We start from the raw sequence: 20,827 nt of genomic DNA on the forward strand, positions 1-20,827 counted from the left end.
AGCGATATTTTTTTCGGATGATGGCGAAGGCATAACCCACCCCTGGCCCTCTCTGCCTCTGAATAGTGGCAGCGTTATAAACCATAGATATGACTATATTAAAAACATAAACACACTGGCGTCTTTCATGCAGGCTAGCAAGCGTAACTGCTGTATGTCTGTCTGACCCACTGAGTCTGACGGTCTGACCACAGACTGTAGAAAAGAGACGTAATGCAGGATAGCCAAGCCAATGTGTTTACATGGAAGTTTGACGCTAGGCCAATCAGAGGCAGAGAGGGGCGGGTTATGCCTTCGCATAGCCTTCGCCATCATCCGAAAAAAACATATCGCCTCCGGGACAACAACGCTTCCTAAATAGGCTACCTTGTTAATGTGTCTGTCGGAGACACGGCCTAACGTTAACATTTAATATGAGCCGAATATCAGCCTGCGCTCAGCTATGTATACAGGAAGTAAACCGGAAATTCAGGTGGGTTGTGACGGTTGTTATTGTTGTCAAGTTTTAAAACAATAGCCTATTTCGGTCTTTATGTCTTGTAGTAGTTAGTAGTAGTTGTTGTTGTTGATAGTTGCCATAACAACCACCCCTGTCGGAAAGACGTGCACACGCTGGGTAGGAAGCGTTGTTGTCCCGGAGGCGATATTTTCTTTTGGTCAGTACTTCATTTGAATTTGATTATAGTAGGCTACTGTGTTCATTTGAATTTGATTATAGTAGCCTACTGTGTTCATTTGAATTTGATTATAGTACTGTGTTCATTTGAATTTGATTATAGTACTGTGTGTGTTCATGTGGCACCCCTAAATTAGTGGGTGCAGTAATTCCAACAAAATTACCATGGCATTCGGCTACATTGAACAGTTCTGATTGGACATGAAGTTATGGCGTTGAACTTGCAATGATTTCACATCAGATATGTGGAACGAGACGTGATTGGAACAATTAGTGCCAGTGTTGCATTTAATCCGACATATTCAAGTAACAAGCACAAATGCGAAGTAGCTGCTACAATGTACAGATCCTTTCCAAAAAATTAGCATATCATGGAAAAGGTAGTTTTTTCCATAATTCCTTTCAAAAAGTGAAACTTTCATAGATTATAGATTCATTACACACAAAGTGAAATATCTCTGCCAAATTTTTTAATCATCTGCTTGACAATCCGCTGAAGCCCACGGTCATCCATGGTATTTCCATGATATTCAATTTTTTTTTGAAAGGATCTGTATGTGTATGTACATGAATTCAAGCTTTCTCTCTCACACACACACTTTTGTAACATTCATGGTGGCAGGTGCAGGATCCACTCTACTCTGCCACCCTGCAGTTATTAAATATGGCCCCCATTGCCCCCTTTTTCCATCAATTGACATGAACAGAAACACACGCGCACACATGACACGACTACCTTCCTCATTTAACCTAAGTGTGGTGAAATTGTTGGGGACCGGCCAACCGACAGAATGACCTGCTGAGGTGCTGGTCACAACTCTTAAATTAAATAGGATTTGAACATTTAATAACTTCTCAAATACTTTCCATTGACATTTGTCTGGCCATGTCTGTGCACTGTGCAGGTGATGGAAACGCAAATGAGCGTCTTTCTAGGACATGGATCTACTGGCTCCACCCCTGTACGATCTGCTTCCAGCTCTGCGAGTAAGTCCTGCCCTGCAAGGCCTGTCATGTTTGGTATTCACCTCTGTAAATAAGTCCTCAGATTGACTGTTACCTTTTCCATTCATTACACAGGACGGAGAATTCAGGACTCTTTCCGAAGAAGAACATTGAACCAACCTCAAAGAGGCAATTATTTTTTATTCTTCTTTAGTAATCTCTGGTGAAATGTGTATTGACGAGCAATAATGACTTGAAATATGTTTAACTTAAAGTGGAACTGTCATGGTGAAGCCCATGCCCTATAATAGTAATATGCCAAACAGTAACATTACCTGGATGAAATTAGTATTTGTAAATATTGTAAATACATTACACCTTGGGGGCTACACAAGAGGTGGTGGTTAAGTGGAGCACTGTTTGGGTTGGAGATGTGTGTCTTCACTGTAGTCTGTCGCCCATGTCACTGCAGCGTCTCAGCCGTGCGGGGAAGCCTTCCTGCCTGGGCCATAGTTAACACTCTGTGTGCTGTGTCCACGTAATCCTCCTGCAATCTCTCACGTTGTAAAATCCCTTCAAACAGTTAAATAACAACACAGAGACATTTTATTAGCTAATGACTTTATTGGGAAACATTGTGTAACCCTAACCCTGTGCAAAACGTTCGTACCGTGTGTTTTCTCACCGTTTCATTTCTCTTCCTGATCTGCCCGGCCCGCACACAGACTGCAATCATCAAGACAGGTCTCATCTACTATTAAAGGTAAGATGTGAGGCATCTTTATTACATTTAGACTGTTTAATAACAATTGAAAATCTTGCTCGTACACTGCTCAAAAAAATTAAAGGAACACTTTGAAAACACATCAGATCTCAATGGGGGGAAAAATCATGCTGGATATCTTTCCTGACATGGACTTGGTAATGTGTTAGGAACGAAAGGATGCCACATTGTTTGGAAAATAAAATGATCAACCTGCACTAGAGGGGCAACAATAGAGAGGCAAAGTGACCGCCTACTTCCTGCTTCAGCACTGTACCAGAGAATTTCATCTGCCATTTATTTTCCCATAGACATTTCGTAAAATGCTTATAAAATAGTTTGTCGAACCAAACGGTTCAGCTAACGCTATAATCGGGAGAGACCATAGAACATTTAACACATTGACTGCCAGACGTTTTTCTTTGCTGTAGATAGCTTCTGCCAAGCCGTTTTTTGAGGATTATGGCTCATTTTATAAGAGCCGAGGATTCGTTTCAGCTTGGAGTTTGTGAACATACAATATCTCAAAAGTACTAATAGAATGTGTACTTTCTCTGTCTAAAAGAGTTAGTTTGTAGAGTTAGTAGTTATGTAAGCATTAGCAGTTGAATACAGCATGGTTTTAGCGTGAAAAAGAATATTCAGAGATAAACGGCTTTTTGTGAAATTGGATGGAACGGTCACTTTAACCATTCATTTTTGGCTCTCTCTCTCTCTCTCTCCCTCCCCCTCTCGCTCTCTCTCTCTCTCTCCCTCCCTCTCGCTCTCCCTCCCTCTCTCTCTCTCTCTCTCTCTCTCTCTCTCTCTCTCTCCCTCCCTCTCGAGTTGCTTCAACTCCGCCCTCCGTGGGCGGACAAGCTTGTCACCAGTCAGTGCTTTGCTGCTCTCCTGTGCCTGCTGCATGTCTGGGCCGCTGTTTGAGGAAGTCGGGAGGGACTCGCTCGTTTGGAGTTTTGGTTGAGAGAAGCTTTTGCGATTCTGGTCATATTTATGCTGCGTGTTTCAAAGTGTGTTCCTGCACCTGTAATCTATCACCCGATCATAGTAGATCGGCTGAATCTATTATGTAAATTTGCAATCCCGCATCGCCAGCAATCAGCGCGAAAAGGAGAATGGCTGGGCTGAGAATGGCTTGACAAGTTAAAAAAATGCTTTCCTTCCTCTAGCAAGGAGAGCACTGTTGCCACTTAGTGGGTCGGTGGAATGGGTTGTAAACGTTCGGTGGCTCCAATAATTATATAAGAGATGTAAAAGGCTTAGATGCACAACCCACCGTCAAAAAAAAAAAATCGATGCCAAAAACGTGTAAACACGTTGTTGGCAGGGAACAGCTGGATTCTGAAAACGTGTTCATACGTTGTTGGCAGTGAATGAGTTAACTTGGACCAACAACAAAAAAACATTGAAAAAATATTTTCTTTAAACCTGCATTTGTTTTACGTTTTGGTCCCAGTGATATGTTATGCCATCTCTCCTGTTTCTAAATATATCTGTACCGTTTGGTTTGAACCAGTACAACTATTTTTATAAGCATTTTACAAAATGAAAATACATTACAACTATTTCATCAATTTATTCCTAACTTGAAACTATATTTTAACTATCACAGGTCTAACTCCCATCCCCCATCTCTCTCCCACAGTACTCTGTCTACTGCTGCATCCTGTCTCTCATTGCGTCATCATCCTCGGCTGCAAGAAGGAGCTCTTCATGGCCTATGGACGCATCCTCTATCCACACGACTGGAACTGCAACAGGTGGGACTGAACTCTGGATGTCAACCCTGTATCCTGTCACATGGTCTTATTGTACTGTGAGGGGGGAGGGGGTGCTCATGCATTACAGGATATGAGTCATAATTGAACACTAGTCACTCACTCTAGTCACTTAAATTTCATGCATCGTCTAGTTCAGTCTCATGAAGTATTTCAGAGGTGGTGAGATCTTATCAGAACCACTTACAGTGACCACCATAGTATGATGATCATCTTAACCCAGGGCTGCTGCTGGCCATTTGGGTGCCCTAAGCGTAATTGTTTTGTGGTGCCCCCCCCCCCCCCCCCCCCCCGTAAAACTTTCAATAACTGTCAAACGAAAGACTGCAAAATCATTAATTATGAACGATACTAGTGTATCTCACATTTCATTACATGTGGGAAACAAACAATTGTTAGAATTACTGTACATGTCAGCAAACAAGTGATTGTTAAACTGTACATGCAAGCAGGGGCGGACTGGGATCATAATTCAGGCCGGGCATTAGATACCATGCAGGCCAGGCCGATACAGGCCGACGTGCGAAAAATTTGGGCTGTTTGAAGCCCAATTTGGGCCGTTTGAAGCCAGATTTGGGCTGTTTGAAGCCAGATTTGGACCGTCTGAAGCCCAATTTGGGCCGTTTGAAGCCCAATTTGGGCCGAGTCCAATTTTACACTGAGATGCACCCTGAATAAAGTAATAAAACCACTAGTAAACCAGTAGGCGGCGCCTGGCCTGCTGTTCAGTGAGTGGCCTGACTGAGGGCACCAAAAAAAAAAAAAAAATTTTTTTTTTTTTGGTGCCCTCAGTCACATGATGCCCTACGCAGTCTGCGTACTCTGCGTAATGGGGTGCGGCGGGCCTGTCTTAAATACCTTGATACCAACATCATTAGACAACCAGGGTCAAAGACACAGAGACAAACGAACAAACAATGTTACAATTATTAACCCTAATTATTCCTGCATCCCTAAAATGACCATGTATGAATAGGTGAAACATTTCAAATGAAACTGAGGTCCAACCATGAATTCCCCTTTGTGCTACAGCATTAACGATGCATCTGTCCTGAATGAGCTTGGCCTGGTTAAACACCCCCAGGTGATGAGCTGCATATATATCACCCTGTTCCTGGTCACTATGCTCATCATCTCACAACAGGTAAGGAGAATGCTCCTCACCCCATTTCCCTCCCCGTTTTTATCCCTTATTTCTCAGAGACACACACACACATGAATAACTTTGTATTGCTCACAGGCATAAAGACAGACTGATAGCATCCCTATAGAGTTAACGGTGCCTCGCAAGTACCTGGATGGCAGATGTGTGACCTTTGGTTCCTAACCTTTCTTACATCCCTCCTTCATGGCCCTCCTCTCTTTTACCTAGTGTAAGAGCTGCTTTTCTGCCAGTGATGTGGCTTTGACTATGTAACAAGTAGCTTCTTGCGTCTTAAGCTATGCTGGAGTTTGTCATTTTGCCTTGAAATAACAGTTTTCTCAAAATAATTTCTCAAATTGAGTGCAAACCTCTCCAACCTCTATATCTAAATATATATATATATAAATATATATAAAAAAAAGTATATATATAATATATATATGAAGAGTTCATTTGCAAAAACAGGTAAACGCCATTCTTAAAATGAACAAACATCTGTTTGATACTCCCTGGAGTGCACATAGAAAACATTGAGTTGATTTATGTGGAAATTATCAGATGAATATGTTTTATCAATACATCAATATATAAAAAATCCAAACGGAGATACCTGTTTTTGCAAATGAACTCTTCATATATACTTTTATACATAATATACCGTATATATATATATATTTTTAGAAGAAGAAGAAAAAACACCTCCCTCATCCTCACCACCTGTCTCTCTCTGCTAGAACGAGTCGTGCTTCCGACTGCTGAAGAACAAGAACCACACGGATCAGGACGAGATCGAGACCAGGGAGAACCTGAACCACCTGCTGCTGGAGAACGTTCTGCCGGCCCACGTGGCCGCGTTGTTTGTCGGGGAGAACAAAAAGAACGAGGTGGGACTCCACTCAAAGTAAGAGAAGCACAAGGTAGGCGCCCCGGGTTACAGGTGGATTTCTGTGACCAACCACCTTCCCTCCCCCCTCCACGTCTCCATCACTCCACTGGCTCTCATTGGCATGTCTGGTGACTTTGACACCGGTACACACGGTTGACATGAAATTGGGCACCCGGGTAGTGCAGCAGTAGATTTCCTGCCTACCTTTTGCTCGGCAGTACCAAAAAAACTTTAATAGCTGATTTCTTACATTTGTTGTCTGCGGGGAAGCCTTCCTGCCTGGGCGATAGTTAGTGTCCACGTAATCCTGCAATCTCTCACGTTGTAAAATCCTTTCAAACAGTTAAATAACAACACAGAGACATTTTATTAGCTAATGACTTTATTGGGAAACATTGTGCAAAATGTTTGTACCCCCGTGTGTTTTCTCACCTCTTCTCAGTTCTCAGTTTCCTGGTCTGGACTGAGGAGGCGAAACGGAGGCAGATGGGTCCAACCCATGGTCCAACCTCACTTGTAGACGGGGAGCAGTGGAACATGCCAAGTGTGATTCAGTAGGGGGGTTTAATTGATTACAGTTTTTCACAATTGCTTAAACACATTTCCTGATAGACTACCTCACTTTCTCAAAACCCGAAACACAAATCTCAAAACTCACACACAAAATGCAAAATCCTACACTTCTCTTGCAAAAGCACACTTTACCCTCAAAACAGTGTTAACTCTTCACTAAATGGTATTTTCTTTTCAAATGACAAACACATCATATGATGTGAGTAGACAGAAGCACCCATTGAACACTGGTGTGCAGAATAGAAAACACTATATGAATGCTTTATCAGTAGAATTATGCCTTTGCATGTTCAGTTTCAGGTTGAACTGTAAAACCAATTTTTGAGGGGTTAAACTACTTGGAGTCATTATAAATGGAGTCATTATAAATGATGACGTATGGGAAAGTCAATGTAATAATAGTTGTGTTGAAGGGGACTCTTGTTGTATTGTGTGGTTAATTGAAAACTAATTATGTTTGTCTCTGCATAGGAGGGGCTGCATCCTTCAATGGGGGATGCATGTCCCTGCTTCTGACAGGGGAAGGCACCAGGACTGCTGCCTACATACTGTAACTGGACCCATTTGCAGGGGCTTAGCCTACTGTATGTGTTTGGTTTAGTTCAGTTTTGTCTTGTCAAGTTTTGAATAGTGATCTGTTTATTAAGGACAATAAAACCTTTTCGAGTCGTTTGTTGGGGAAAGCCATAACAAAACTGCCTAGAGATCCATTGTGGGGGGTGAGAGAGAGGACCAGGCAGGAGAGAGGACAGGGAGAGAGAGGCAGGAGAGAGAGGACAAGGCAAGGCAGGAGAGAGGACAAGGCAGGAGAGAGAAGACAAGGCAAGAGAGAGGACAAGGCAGGAGAGAGCGGACAAGGCAAGAGAGAGGACAAGGCAGGAGAGAGGACAGGGAGAGGCAGGAGAGAGGACAAGGCAGGAGAGAGAAGACAAGGCAAGAGAGAGGACAAGGCAGGAGAGAACAGGGAAAGAGGACAAGGCAAGGCAGGAGAGAGAGAGGACATCACAGCAAGAGAGGACAACCAGGACAACCAGTCCACCACCATCCCCCACTGGCTGACCTCCCCTCCCGACCTCCGTCACCTCAGCCCCCTGTCCTGTCTCCCGTCCTCCCTCCAACAAAATTCCCTCCTCTGCCATCTATCTATGTATCTCCCAGCCTCCTTCCTCTCACCCTGTTCGCACTCAACCACTCTACTACCATCTCTGCAGGGACTGACCCGCAGAGGAGAGAGGGGAGCGGGCACAGTCCCTGCAGAGATGGTGAGAGTGGTTGAGTGAGAACACGGTGAAGGAAGGAGACCGGGAGATGGCAGAGGAGGGAGGGGGGGAGGGGAGGAGGGAGGGGTGGGGGGATGGGATGGGGGGGAGAGGGAGGAGGGGTGGGGGGATGGGGGGGAGGGAGGCCAGGAGAGGGGTGGGGGGATGGGATGGGGGAGGGGGGGAGGGATGGGATGAGGAGGAGGGGGGAGAGGGGATGGGATGGGAGGGAGGTGGGGGATGGGGGGAGGAGAGGGAGGGTGGGGATGGGGAGGGAGGAGGAGGGGGGCGGGGGAGGGGAGACGACTTCAAATCCCCTGCAGGAATCGAACCTGCACTTCTCCGCATACAATGCGGTCTGTTAAGGTGACCGCCTTAACCCCTAGACCATCAGCCTAGGTAACTTACAATGGATCTCTAGGCAGTTTTGTTATGGCTTTCCCAATGAAAGACTTGAAAAGGTTTTAGTGTCCGTACCGGGATTCAAACCACAAACCTTTGGGTTGGAAGGCATGGTCTTTCACCACTGGACTACAACCCAGCTCAAACACACAGAACATGCAGCAAGTCAAATAGATGTGGTTAAGATTAGGGTTTTCTTAACCACGACCATACCCTAACCCAATTGATGTGGTGGTGGGGGGGGGGGGTATATATATATTTTTAATATTTTGTTTTCAATTATTAATATTATTATTTTCACATTTACTAATCATTAACCACTCTATTCAGGAATTGACCGACTAATCAGCAACTATCTAATGATTAACTAATATATTCACGAACTGACATGTATTAATCATTAAAGTAACAGTTAACTACTCTGAGTCTGCACTGAGTGCTCATAAGTGTCAAAATAGAAAACCAGATTCAAACATAGGCAGAATGGTTCCAGGTCCATGTTTATCACCAGGCTGTTATTGAAAATAAGAATTTGTTCTTAATTAACTTGCCTGTTTAAATAAAGGTTGATGATACCAGAATGTTAGCACAACAATACAAAACTCACAGCAACAAGTAGACCAGTGGTTTATTGATAGTATTCTGTGACATCACCACACAGACATATTGGTCTGATTGTAATCAATTAACAGGTGATTACAATCTAATTACACATAGCCAATGAGCTGTGTGTAGTGTAAAGTGCCATATTGGTCAGAATGTGACATCATGGGAATACTATGAATAGACAAGTCCAAGTGAATCAGTTGTTATTAAGCTTTATACGAGGCGGACGAGTCTGTTGTGGCCTTCACCTTGTCAGTCTCACCGTGAGCATGGGCGCCTGGCCAATCCCGGCGCTTGACTGCTGCGTAGGCGGGCACAGGGCGTGGTTGTTGCGTAACCTATGTGCGAATAGAAATCATGCCTCATTCCCTTTAAGCTTTATTTTCTACTTATAAACAACATTAGCAGTGCTTTTAACACATGATAGACACACACGTCGCAAGTGCCCCACTCCCAGGGACTGAGTATATTATTGTTTTAAAGTAATAAAACCATTTTCCTTTGTTTGACACATTTGTGGCAAATGGATTTTGAATGTTGATAGTATGATATGTTGAATTAAAACAGTAGCTAGCACCTCTTTCCAAGAAAATATCTGTTGCTTGGTTCAGCTCACAGTGTGTTATGCTCGTGGAATTTTGGCTACAATCATGACTCATTTTTGTTGATGGAAAAACACTTTGTTTAGGCCCTAATATAGTCTTTAATGAGGATCCCAGTCAAAATGTTTAACTTCTGCTCACACAGAAAGATATCTACCACGTGCTACGTCCTGCCGGTGAAGCTCCCCGCTGTCAGGTGAAAAGAAGCGGCTGGCAACTGCGCATGTGTCGGGGGAATCATGGTGCTAGTCTACGGCTCTCCCCAGATCGACAGAGGGTGGAGCAGCGACCATGGCAGTGGGGGGCGAATTGGCCAAGTACAATTGGAGAGAAAATTGGGGGGGGGGGGGATCTGGAAAAAATCAATCAATAAAAATGTGTTGTGTAAAGTGTTAAAAATTAAAATGATATGTTTAGTTTGTCTTGGTTAGTGTGACCAGGCAAGCTGTTGTGTTACAGGTTGTCCATAAACATGCCAGGCGAAGTTAAAGTGTCCGCTACCAAACTGAACAGATGGGGGCGCACATGGGCCTGTAAAGAAGCGTGGGATTTATTTATGGATACAGAACATGCAGACGGTCATAATACTGTGCAGACTTTCTACGTCATTTACAAACATGAAGAGGATTAAATATTGCTATCAGATCAGTAGTACAGCGCCACTATTTGAACTGTTTGGATGCAAGTGGTTTTATCTTTTAGATGGAATGCGTCTTATGCAGAAGATGTTTTTCTTCACGTGTAAATTAATAACAATGAATAATAACAATTGATTCCAGCTTGTGTTTATTCTTTCTTGAGTCCAAATTTACCTTTGAAACACATTTTGTGCAAACCAAACAAATAAGAAAAAAAGTCCTACTGATGAGGCATTTCAGTGCAATGTTGCTCAACAATATAGCTTATAGTAATCTTTCAGTTACTGATTTAAATGCTACAGGAGCCACATAAGAACATTTTAAAGGCTGTAAAGTTATAATCCATCATACGATCTTCCTCTAAATAAATGTCTGTTAAGTCACTTTCTATCTCATAGTGAGTGAACACAATGGTGATTGAGCCTATGGCTCATTGATGGAAGTCTTAGCATTTTCAGTATTGCAGCATTTATCAACTTGGTGTCTGTGGTGACACAGGGTGGGCGGAGCTAACACAATAGACTCACTGTACTAGAGTCTGTAAGTTACTGTAGGTTCCCGACAACTCTTGTGTGAAGTAGGATAAGAAGCTAAATTTTTCCGGTCTGCTCGCATTACAGGTGGTTACTATGGCCGAACATTCAAACTGACTATTGTCACATAATTACACTGTTTGGATCTCACCTGCAATTACCACTCACCGCCATTGGTGTCACCCAAGAGAACAAAAGTGAAATCTTATGGATTATAACTTTAAAGCCTTCTTCAGTAAGTAATGATTAAACACTTTCAAAACACAGGAACCACACAATTCCACACAATATATAAATTATAAACAATATATACATATGAGAACTAAAAATAAAATTGCCATAGGTGCTTGACTGATTGATTGATTGAAACGACTGAGGATCACCTGTGAACCTTGGTGGACAGTCAGAATTCACTTTCCACGGAGCCATGACACTTCACTATTGTTAATTGCTTTTAACTCATTGAGTGCCAATGACGACTAAAGTCGTCAATTGCGTTTTTTGACGGTGGGACGTGGATCAAAGCCTCATGCATCTCCTGTAAAAATATTGGAGCTATTGAAGGTGTATAACCTATTTTACGGACCCATTAGGTGGCGACAGTGCTCTCCAAGTTAGAGAAAGTTGAGGAAAAACAGCAGAAAAAGCCATGATGAAAGAGAAACCGATGCATGAGCCAGAGCGGCACAGATTGCTCTGGCTGGAGCTAACGTTAGCTGCGAATCCGCTCCCACAACTGAGCCCCTCTGTCTCTGCTGCATAGCTTCTCCACACGATTAGCCGCCAGAAAAGAAAACCAAAGCCAAACCATTCTCATGAGAATGGCTTTTCGGTGTCGCGCTGGGAGCCGGCGCACAAGGCAGAGCGCTCCGAAAATAGACTCTGGGTGCAGGCACTTTGAAACGCGCAGCAGAAAGCCTAGAATCGGACGCAGCTTCATCCCAGCTCACAACCGAAACCCCAGAAACGCAGATGAACTCAGCGAGCCCGATCCAGACTCCCCCGATGAGCGGCCGCCATCCGAACGTGGATCCGCAGGCAGCAGAGCCTGCCATAGCAGGCAGCAGAGACTCGCCTGACACACGCAGCAGAGCGAGCAGACCCACCAGAGACACTCCCACGGAGGAGGAGTTTGGAGTTGAGGGGGGTGGGGGTGCTGTTTATTGAAGGAAATTACTGTTCAGATGTTTCAGGTCATAAATATTAGCTTCAGAGTCAGTGATTTGCTTGAAATGCTTCATTTCACAAAAGGCTAATTATCTCAGCTTCTAGATGGAAACGTCTGTTTTTGGTGAAATCAACCTATCTTCTCCGGCTGATAACTAAAGAACAGAAAATGATATCAATAAACTTTTTTTTGCTGATGATAGAAGAGAGTCTCATCGTTCTTTGAGCGTGTTCGGTGTTTACATAGTAATATCACACAATATTCTGTGGGCCTCAAGAAATCACTGAAAACGCTCTGAAACTCTGGCACTGGGAGCATCCGTTTTCCAAAAGTGGCTGGCACTCAATGAGTTAAAAGGGATACGCCAACATTTGTGGAGTTTGGTCCATTTGTCATATTGCCTAAATACACAACCATGATACACAATGCCTTTAACATCATTCTCCATGCAGTATACAGTGAGCTACAGTCGTTCAGTTAGTTAGTATTGCCAATTAATTGGAGGAAATGGTACAGCCGTTCAAAGTCACCAAAAACACATTTCTAACAGCGCCAAAAAGCTCTATGTACATGTTGTGACTCGGGTACTCACCACGAGATGAAATATTAATCCAAAATGCTGAGAAATGCTCTTTTTTTTAAGGTAAATAGATTCAAACAAGGAAGTAACTCGGTGTGGGGATTTACTATGAAAATGATGTTTCACGTAACTATGGATTATTATTTCATCGCATGGCGAGTACCTCGAGTCACAACATGCACATAGAACTTTTAAATGTGTTTTTAGTTACTTTGAACGGCTGTACCGTTTCCTATAATTCATTGGCGATACTAACTGGACGACTGTAGCTCACTGTATACAAATAGTATACTAATAGTATACACTAACAGTAATACTGTACGGAGAGTGACGGTAAAGGTATTGTGTATCTTGGTTATGTATGGGTGATATGTCAAATGGGCAAAACTCCCAAAAGTTGGTGTATCCCTTTAAGCAAATATTTTGTGGCACACTGGCAAAGTACTACCTGCTCTTAGAGTACCAACCAGTACTTTCTTTAGTACTACCTGCTCTACCAACTAGGGATGTTCATCAATTATCGAAAATCGATAATCGATCGTTAAGGATTGGAATCGATCCTGTGGCATTTGGATCGATTTTTTAATTATTAAAAAAATTTTTTTTTTTTTTTTTTGACTAGGTTTGGGTGGAATTCGTTCCTCCTCGCCCCACTCCATTGCACAGCCGACTAACGTGAGGTGGAGCTTCATATAGTCTCTAGTTTTCTGGCTGGGCACGGGCCTTTGTGCCAACAAAACTGTTTTAAACATGGGAAATTCACACCGGCATGCGCCGGGGACAGCAGTGTTGGAGAGGAGACACATTGAAATAAAGAGTTCATTGAGGAGAACACGTTGTCTTTCGTATTTTCTGCCATAGGCATTCATTTTGTAAAAAAAAAAAAAAAAAAAAAAAATTGAAAATATTGAAAATTTTCTAAGTACGGTATTAATAAAATCGATGATCGATAATTGATCGTTAATATTCACCGATTATCGATTTTGGAAAATTTTCAAAATGAACATCCCTACTACCAACCAGTACTTTTCCCTCAAATCTTCTCCATGTCTTGCGTACATATCACCCCCTGGAGTGGACTGATGGCTTCCTCCTAGACTAGGAGCCCAGTGTGTTGATGCGTGCCATTCTCTGCTGGAGGCTATGCAGGAGGTGTTTGGGCAAGTAGTCCCAGGAACTAGCCAGGCGCTCCCTATGCTGCAGAGCAGCCTCCATACAAAATCTGGAGACAGATGATAAACAGGATCCAGATGTATAACATTTAGCATCAGAAGGAGAATATCAAATACAAGTCCACTTTGTTAAGCAGTGAGTTCCCTTCTGCTCATACTCACCCGACTAGTGATTTGGGCTGAACATTGAAAACCAACAACTCATTGCTGTGAGCCTGTTCGGGGGGGAAGGGCAAAGAGAGAATGTCAACATCAAGAAAGAGAGTCTCAATATCTTCTGTACGGATAGCATGGTTTGATCTTTGTGTGTGTGATGTGAGGTTATGTGTATGTGACTCACAGCTCTGTGGTGAGACAACAAGTTGTTGGCACAACCTCCAAACACAAACACCTCCCCGTCTGGACCCGAGCACGCTGTGTGCCACAGTCTGGAACACACAAGCACAAAGTCAGGAGATGTCGTGCTCGAGCCACGTGCTCTTTTATGGGTAGTTGTGGCTCTTTTAAGTCTTACTTAAAATAAATATAGAAATAAATCAATCAATAAAAAAATAAAGGGAGGAACGGGACTTTTTTTTTGATTGTGGCTCTTGCAAAGATGTTTTGTGTGTCAATGTGGCTCCTGAGTAGGGCAAGGTTGTGTATCACAGACCCCCAATAGAAACATGATTCATGTCAGTGTCTTGCACAGGAACATTACAGCAGGGAGGGTCAAATGCTGCTTGCTGAAACAGTTCACAGGTTCAAGAACAGTCTACCTACTTAAAGCTGCATTCAGTGATGTTTTTGTGTTAAATGATTCTATATTCTGACAGCAATCACTGAAATAGAGTGTTTGGTGAGTGACTTGAAACCCCCAACTGTCCTCTATCTCTCTCCTGTAGTCATGCCTGCAGGGCGGACGTATCTCTGCAACTGTAACTCATAGAAACTCACAGATGGCTGCATTGGATTTGGGGTGGAAAAATACATATAGGTCATATATATATATATAGGCATCGGGATCTGTCCTTCCCTTTCCCAGAAAAACATTTATCTGATTGGATAGTGGGAGGTTGACGCCAAATTTGTATCCAATCAGAGAAATGTTGACATTTTCTGGGAAACGGAAGGTCAGATCCGTGAGTCTCTACGAGTTACGGTTGCGAAGATACGTCCGCCCTGCCTGAAGGACTACAGGAGAGAGATAGAGGTCAGCAGATACGTCTGCCCTGCCTGAAGGACTACAGGAGAGAGATAGAGGTCAGGAGATACGTCTGCCCTGGCTGAAGGACTACAGGAGAGAGATAGAGGTCAGGAGATACGTCTGCCCTGCCTGAAGGACTACAGGAGAGAGATAGAGGTCAGGAGATACGTCCGCCCTGCCTGAAGGACTACAGGAGAGAGATAGAGGTCAGGAGATACGTCTGCCCTGGCTGAAGGACTACAGGAGAGAGATAGAGGTCAGCAGATACGTCTGCCCTGGCTGAAGGACTACAGGAGAGAGATAGAGGTCAGGAGATACGTCTGCCCTGGCTGAAGGACTACAGGAGAGAGATAGAGGTCAGGAGATACGTCTGCCCTGCCTGAAGGACTACAGGAGAGAGATAGAGGTCAGCAGATACGTCTGCCCTGGCTGAAGGACTACAGGAGAGAGATAGAGGTCAGGAGATACGTCTGCCCTGGCTGAAGGACTACAGGAGAGAGATAGAGGTCAGGAGATACGTCCACCCAGCCTGCAGGACTACAGGAGAGAGATAGAGGTCAGGAGATACGTCTGCCCTGGCTGAAGGACTACAGGAGAGAGATAGAGGTCAGGGGATACGTCTGCCCTGCCTGAAGGACTACAGGAGAGAGATAGAGGACAGGAGATACGTCTGCCCTGCCTGAAGGACTACAGGAGAGAGATAGAGGACAGGAGATACGTCCGCCCTGCCTGCAGGACTACAGGAGAGAGATAGAGGACAGTGGGGGGTTGGGGGTTCCAAGTCACTGACCAAACACTCTATTTCAGTGATTGCTGTCAGAATGTAGAGTCATTTAACACTTATTTTAACACAAAAACATCACTGAATGCAGCTTTAATATGCAACTGCACACACACTGTGAGCTGAGAGAATTACCTGTGGCTCTCTGTGTGACCATGTTTGAACAGTTTCCACTCATTTCTGCTCACGCAGTACAGCCAGGCATCACCTGTAAAACACAGATTACCCCATCTAAGTCACACAAATGTGCTGTCACTGTCCAATCTGTAGATGTGATACAGCATCCAAGACAACTCTGAGCACAACTTTCAATCCAGATTTTTTCCCCGACCCCCCGGAATAGTTGCGCTCACGCCATTTGTAACTCAGAGACAGTCGGAGTTACAAAAACATACACAGCTGGCTAATTTCATTGGTAAAATAGCTGTTGAATTCAACAGATTGCTATAATCAAAGTGAAATCTAAACAATATAATCACATATTGCATAATTACACCTCAAATTAGGTCAACAAACACTTTGATGACGTCAACTCGGACAAATTGGAGCTCAAAATGATACCCGGATTTCTGACGTGTAATTCCGACCTCGACGACTGTTTTGACAATTTGTTTTTTACAGGTCGGAGCCCACTTTGTCGTGCGTTCCGAGTTGTGGTGAACACAACATGAGTCACACATGCGCGAGTGTAAAAGGTTATGGCACAGACCTCCCGTTACCCATGAGCTCACTACCACACATTCATGTGTACCTGAATGTAGTCTCACACTTGAATAGCATTCAGGTTGATGTAGATGTAGTAGTTGGATGTTGTTGCGCTATATCATGAACAGGGCAGAGTATATGTTTTGTCAGATTATTTGGAGCTTTTACTTTGAAGAATGTCAAGTTACATTTTATTTTACGCAGAGTATTTTATTTTGTAAACGGCTGTTCTTGTCGCGCGTTGGCCAACTTGGTACTTCCTCTTGGTTCCTGGACTTTTCCTGGGAAAGGTATGCGCTACTTTGCTCTCCGTATTTTCAATGGTTTTGGTTGTAAATATAATGTTAATTTAGTGAGGAATACTCCTAAAGTCATTGTAAAGTCACTGTATCTACACTGGTATGTTTTAGGTTTGCAGTTTTATTTTGTTTCATGCATAAATCTACTAAGTAGAGGCGAAGTGTGTTGAGGTTGTGTGAGTCACATGGACGCTGTGAATCTCGTCATCTTAGAGTGTCGCGTTACTTTCAAGAAAATGGCGCTAGCCACTAGTATGAGACAGATAGTGATTTCACTGTTATGTTATACAGATGCTGTGAGAGACCATTGTGATTGACTGAGCTTCTGAATGTGCTTTCTCATTGTCAATACAGGTATGTGGGTTTATGCTGTTTATTATTTTTGATGTAAATTACCATGTGTAAGAATTATTTATTTATACAGTGCACTTTATGTATTTATTATTTTTATTATTTTATTTTATGTACATGTTGTTGTCTCTCTTGGTTCCTGGACTTTTCCTGGGAAAGATGCTGTGAGAGACCATTGTGATTGACTGAGCTTGGCCTGGGGCTGGACGCCTGAACACCCGGGACAGGAACGGCTGCTGAGCTGTGGCGCGCCCCGTGCCTTCTCATTGTGGCTACGTTGGCGGCCTGTGGCACGGCCGCTTCGCCGGTGTCGTCAGGCGTCTCGGAGGGCAAATACGCTCCGTGGCTGATCCGGAACGGGGTATCGTTGTTTAAGCTGTCGTCACTGTCCAGGACTGCTCTGGCTCGGGATCCGACATGCCAGGAGTGGGTGCTGATTCGGTCTGCAGATGTGGTGCAAAACAGCCGCAAAACAATGCTTCGGAGGACGGCTTCAAGGGAGATAGACTGCCGTGAACTAGCTGCTGCTATGATCGGCCAGAGAGAGAGAGGTGACGTAGAACCCTTGCTATATATATGAGGATTAACTGACGTCATGTTTGACGTCATAGCAGACGTCATACTAGGACTTTGACTGACCACGTTATGCTAGAACTTGACTGTCGTCAGGGGATGATCGGATTATGCATGAGTGGCCTTCTTCTTGAAATATGGTCTGGAGACCTCACTTCTGAATGTGCTTTCTCATTGTCAATACAGAAACATTGTTCAAACAGCCCTGGGGAACTGTCCATTATTTAATTCATCAAAACACAACGCAGAGTCAGACCCATTACATAGACTCACTAGCCAACTATAGCTTTTATGTTGCCATGGCCATTTTATTAAATCACTAGTTACCGAGTTGGCTAGGTAGCTAACTGATGTAGCAAACAAATCCATCCTGTTTCACATCACATCAGCCAAAGTGATGATAAATATGGATAGTGCTTTGTTTCCAATACTTGTTCACCAAAGCTAGCTAGCAGCTAAAATGTTGTCAAATACGACTTAGATCAGGTAGCAACTCAGATTGGGTCGTGACAATGAGTCAAATAACTGGCAACTAAACAGGCAGTAAGAACTTGGGTTAGAGATTGCCTGGGACTGGGGATCATTTTGGATTATTTGCTCCTCCAGGACAAGTGTCACACTCACTCAGTGCCTCTCTGTCTGTGGTGAAACCTCCGAAGAGGAAGATGTGGTCTGGTGACACAGGAGTGAAGGAGTGCCAAGATCTGCCCACGGGACCCTGCTGGGGGACACTCCTGTGGGGACAGAAAGTCAATGAGCTGTAAGCCAGAATAGTCATTGTGAGGCCAGACTGATATAGGCTGACATCTCTGCAACACCTACATTTCATGCCACTCCCATGTCTCCATGTCAATGTAGTACAGGTCATTTAACCGGTAGTTCTGTGGAGGGGATGAGAGGTGTTGAGATTGACTGATAAACATTTTGGGCATCATTTGTGATAATATATGCAAACCTGATACATTGTGAAGTTCTGTATATTAAACTGAATGTTTTGCATTTTTTTTATCGTTTAGCTATTTTGGCAATCCATGCTTACAATACATGACAGAAATTCTCAAGCAATAGAGAGCCAAAGTGAAACGTCACTTCCTGCTTTCTCGCGCTCAAAAGCTTTGCCGGTAGAGAAAGTGACGTCACTTAGGCGACAGTGTATGTAGTCTTTCTGATTTATAACTTCTAGTGCAACAGTTTAGCGACAAACTGCGACTTTCTTGACATGCAAAGTTATGCTTTAAATTGACAAAATGTACGTTGGCACCCCGTGGCACAATTCAAACGGGATCAAAAAAGTAATGTTATTCTCCGTTCACCGCCATTCATATTCTTCAGCAGCTGGTACAGGGAGAAAAGCAGGAAGTGACGTTCACTTTGCCTCTCTATTGGCTAAATAGGCCCAAATGTTAAATTGTTGCTTTTCTCTGACCTTGTATCGTCCTCCAAACACATAGCCTCTGTTGCCCACTGTGGCACAGCCATGTGCAGCTCGGGGGGACGGGGGGTTCCCCTAGATCACGTCAGATAGAAAGATTTAGGGGTCTTTTTCAGCAGTAAAAACTGGATTACGGCACATAACAGGTACAAGGTATGAAATAAATGGGGTTTATTATGAAATATGAGGCTACTGTTTGCTATTAGGAAACACCAGAGTTTAAAGCTAAGTGTTAAATAGTTTAAAGCTAAGTGTTAAATAGCTTAAAGGTAAGTGTTAAATAGCTTAAAGGTAAGTGTTAAATAGCTTAAAGGTAAGTGTTAAATAGTTTAAAGCTAAGTGATACATAGCTTGAAGGTAAGTGTTAAATAGTTTAAAGGTAAGTGTTAAATAGCTTAAAGGTAAGTGTTAAATAGTTTAAAGGTAAGTGTTAAATAGCTTAAAGGTAAGTGTTAAATAGCTTAAAGGTAAGTGTTAAATAGCTTAAAGGTAAGTGTTAAATAGCTAAAAGGTAAGTGTTAAATAGCTTAAAGGTAAGTGTTAAATAGTTTAAAGCTGTGTTAAATAGCTTAAAGGTAAGTGTTAAATAGCTTAAAGGTAAGTGTTAAATAGCTTAAAGGTAAGTGTTAAATAGCTTAAAGCTAAGTGTTAAATAGCTTAAAGCTAAGTGTTAAATAGTTTAAAGGTAAGTGTTAAATAGCTTAAAGGTAAGTGTTAAATAGCTTAAAGGTAAGTGTTAAATAGCTTAAAGGTAAGTGTTAAATAGTTTAAAGCTAAGTGATACATAGCTTGAAGGTAAGTGTTAGTTTAAAGGTAAGTGTTAAATAGCTTAAAGGTAAGTGTTAAATAGTTTAAAGCTAAGTGATACATAGCTTAAAGGTAAGTGTTAAATAGTTTAAAGCTAAGTGTTAAATAGCTTAAAGGTAAGTGTTAAATAGCTTAAAGGTAAGTGTTAAATAGTTTAAAGCTAACTCATTGAGTGCCATGGACGAGTATGTTCGTCAATTCGTTTAGTAACGTAGAGTGCCAAGGACGAGTATGTTCGTCAATTGCGTTTTTTGACGGTGGGACGTGGATCAAAGCCTCAGGCATCTCCTGTACAAATATGGGAGCTATTGGATGTGTATGACCTATTTTACGGACTCATTAGGTGGCGACAGTGCTCTCCAGATTAGAGAAAGGTCCGGAAAACATCAGGGAAAAGGCGTGATCAAAAATAAACCGATGCATGCTGCAGCCAGAGCCATATAGATTGCTCTGTCTGCAGCTGACGTTGGCTGCGAACACAGTCAATCCGCGCCCACAACTGAGCTCCTCTGCCTCTGTCTGTCTGTCTGCATATAGTTTCTCCACACGATTACCCGCCAGAAAGGCAGCACCCGACGCCGAAGGGCCAAACCTTTCCCTGCAGTCCGGTTTGGCATTTCCGTGTCGCGCTGGGAGCCGCCCGGTGCACAAAAACTGAGCGCTCCGAAAATAGACTGGGTGCGTGTTAGGCTGTGTGTTAGTGTGGGGAGGAGTTTGCAGCTGAGGGGGGGAGAGGGGGGTGGGGCACGCAGGCACCACACAACTACACCACGTCACTACATCAGAAAATATTAGCTAGAGTCAGTGAATGTGCTTGAAATGCTTCATTTCACAAAAGGCTGAATATCTCAGCTTATAATTTGAAACCTGTCTTTTTGCTCAAAACAGCCTATCTTCTCCGGCTCATAACTAAAGAATGGAAAATGGTATCAATAAACTTTTTTTTGCAGATGATAGAAGAGAGTCTCATC

At 43.2% G+C, this 20,827-nt stretch overlaps 1 protein-coding gene across 2 annotated transcripts in view; it reads right to left on the reverse strand.

Moving 5' to 3' along the window:
• Positions 1–10,400: 10,400 nt before the first annotated feature.
• The window catches only part of LOC310773412 (kelch domain-containing protein 2-like), a 52,497-nt gene continuing 42,070 nt past the window's right edge, over positions 10,401–20,827 (reverse strand). For both annotated transcript variants that reach the window (XM_083633288.1, XM_083633289.1), the window contains exons 8-14: positions 19,044–19,124; positions 18,440–18,498; positions 18,242–18,351; positions 15,825–15,897; positions 14,063–14,150; positions 13,885–13,937; positions 10,401–13,772 (exon numbers count right to left, since the gene is read on the reverse strand). In XM_083633288.1, the coding sequence (XP_083489414.1) occupies positions 13,649–13,772; positions 13,885–13,937; positions 14,063–14,150; positions 15,825–15,897; positions 18,242–18,351; positions 18,440–18,498; positions 19,044–19,124 (588 nt within the window). In that variant the 3' untranslated portion in view covers positions 10,401–13,648. The remainder of the gene's footprint in view (positions 13,773–13,884; positions 13,938–14,062; positions 14,151–15,824; positions 15,898–18,241; positions 18,352–18,439; positions 18,499–19,043; positions 19,125–20,827) is intronic.

Source organism: Poromitra crassiceps, assembly GCF_964638095.1.
Source record: "Poromitra crassiceps genome assembly, chromosome: 3".
Lineage (NCBI taxonomy): Eukaryota > Metazoa > Chordata > Actinopteri > Beryciformes > Melamphaidae > Poromitra > Poromitra crassiceps.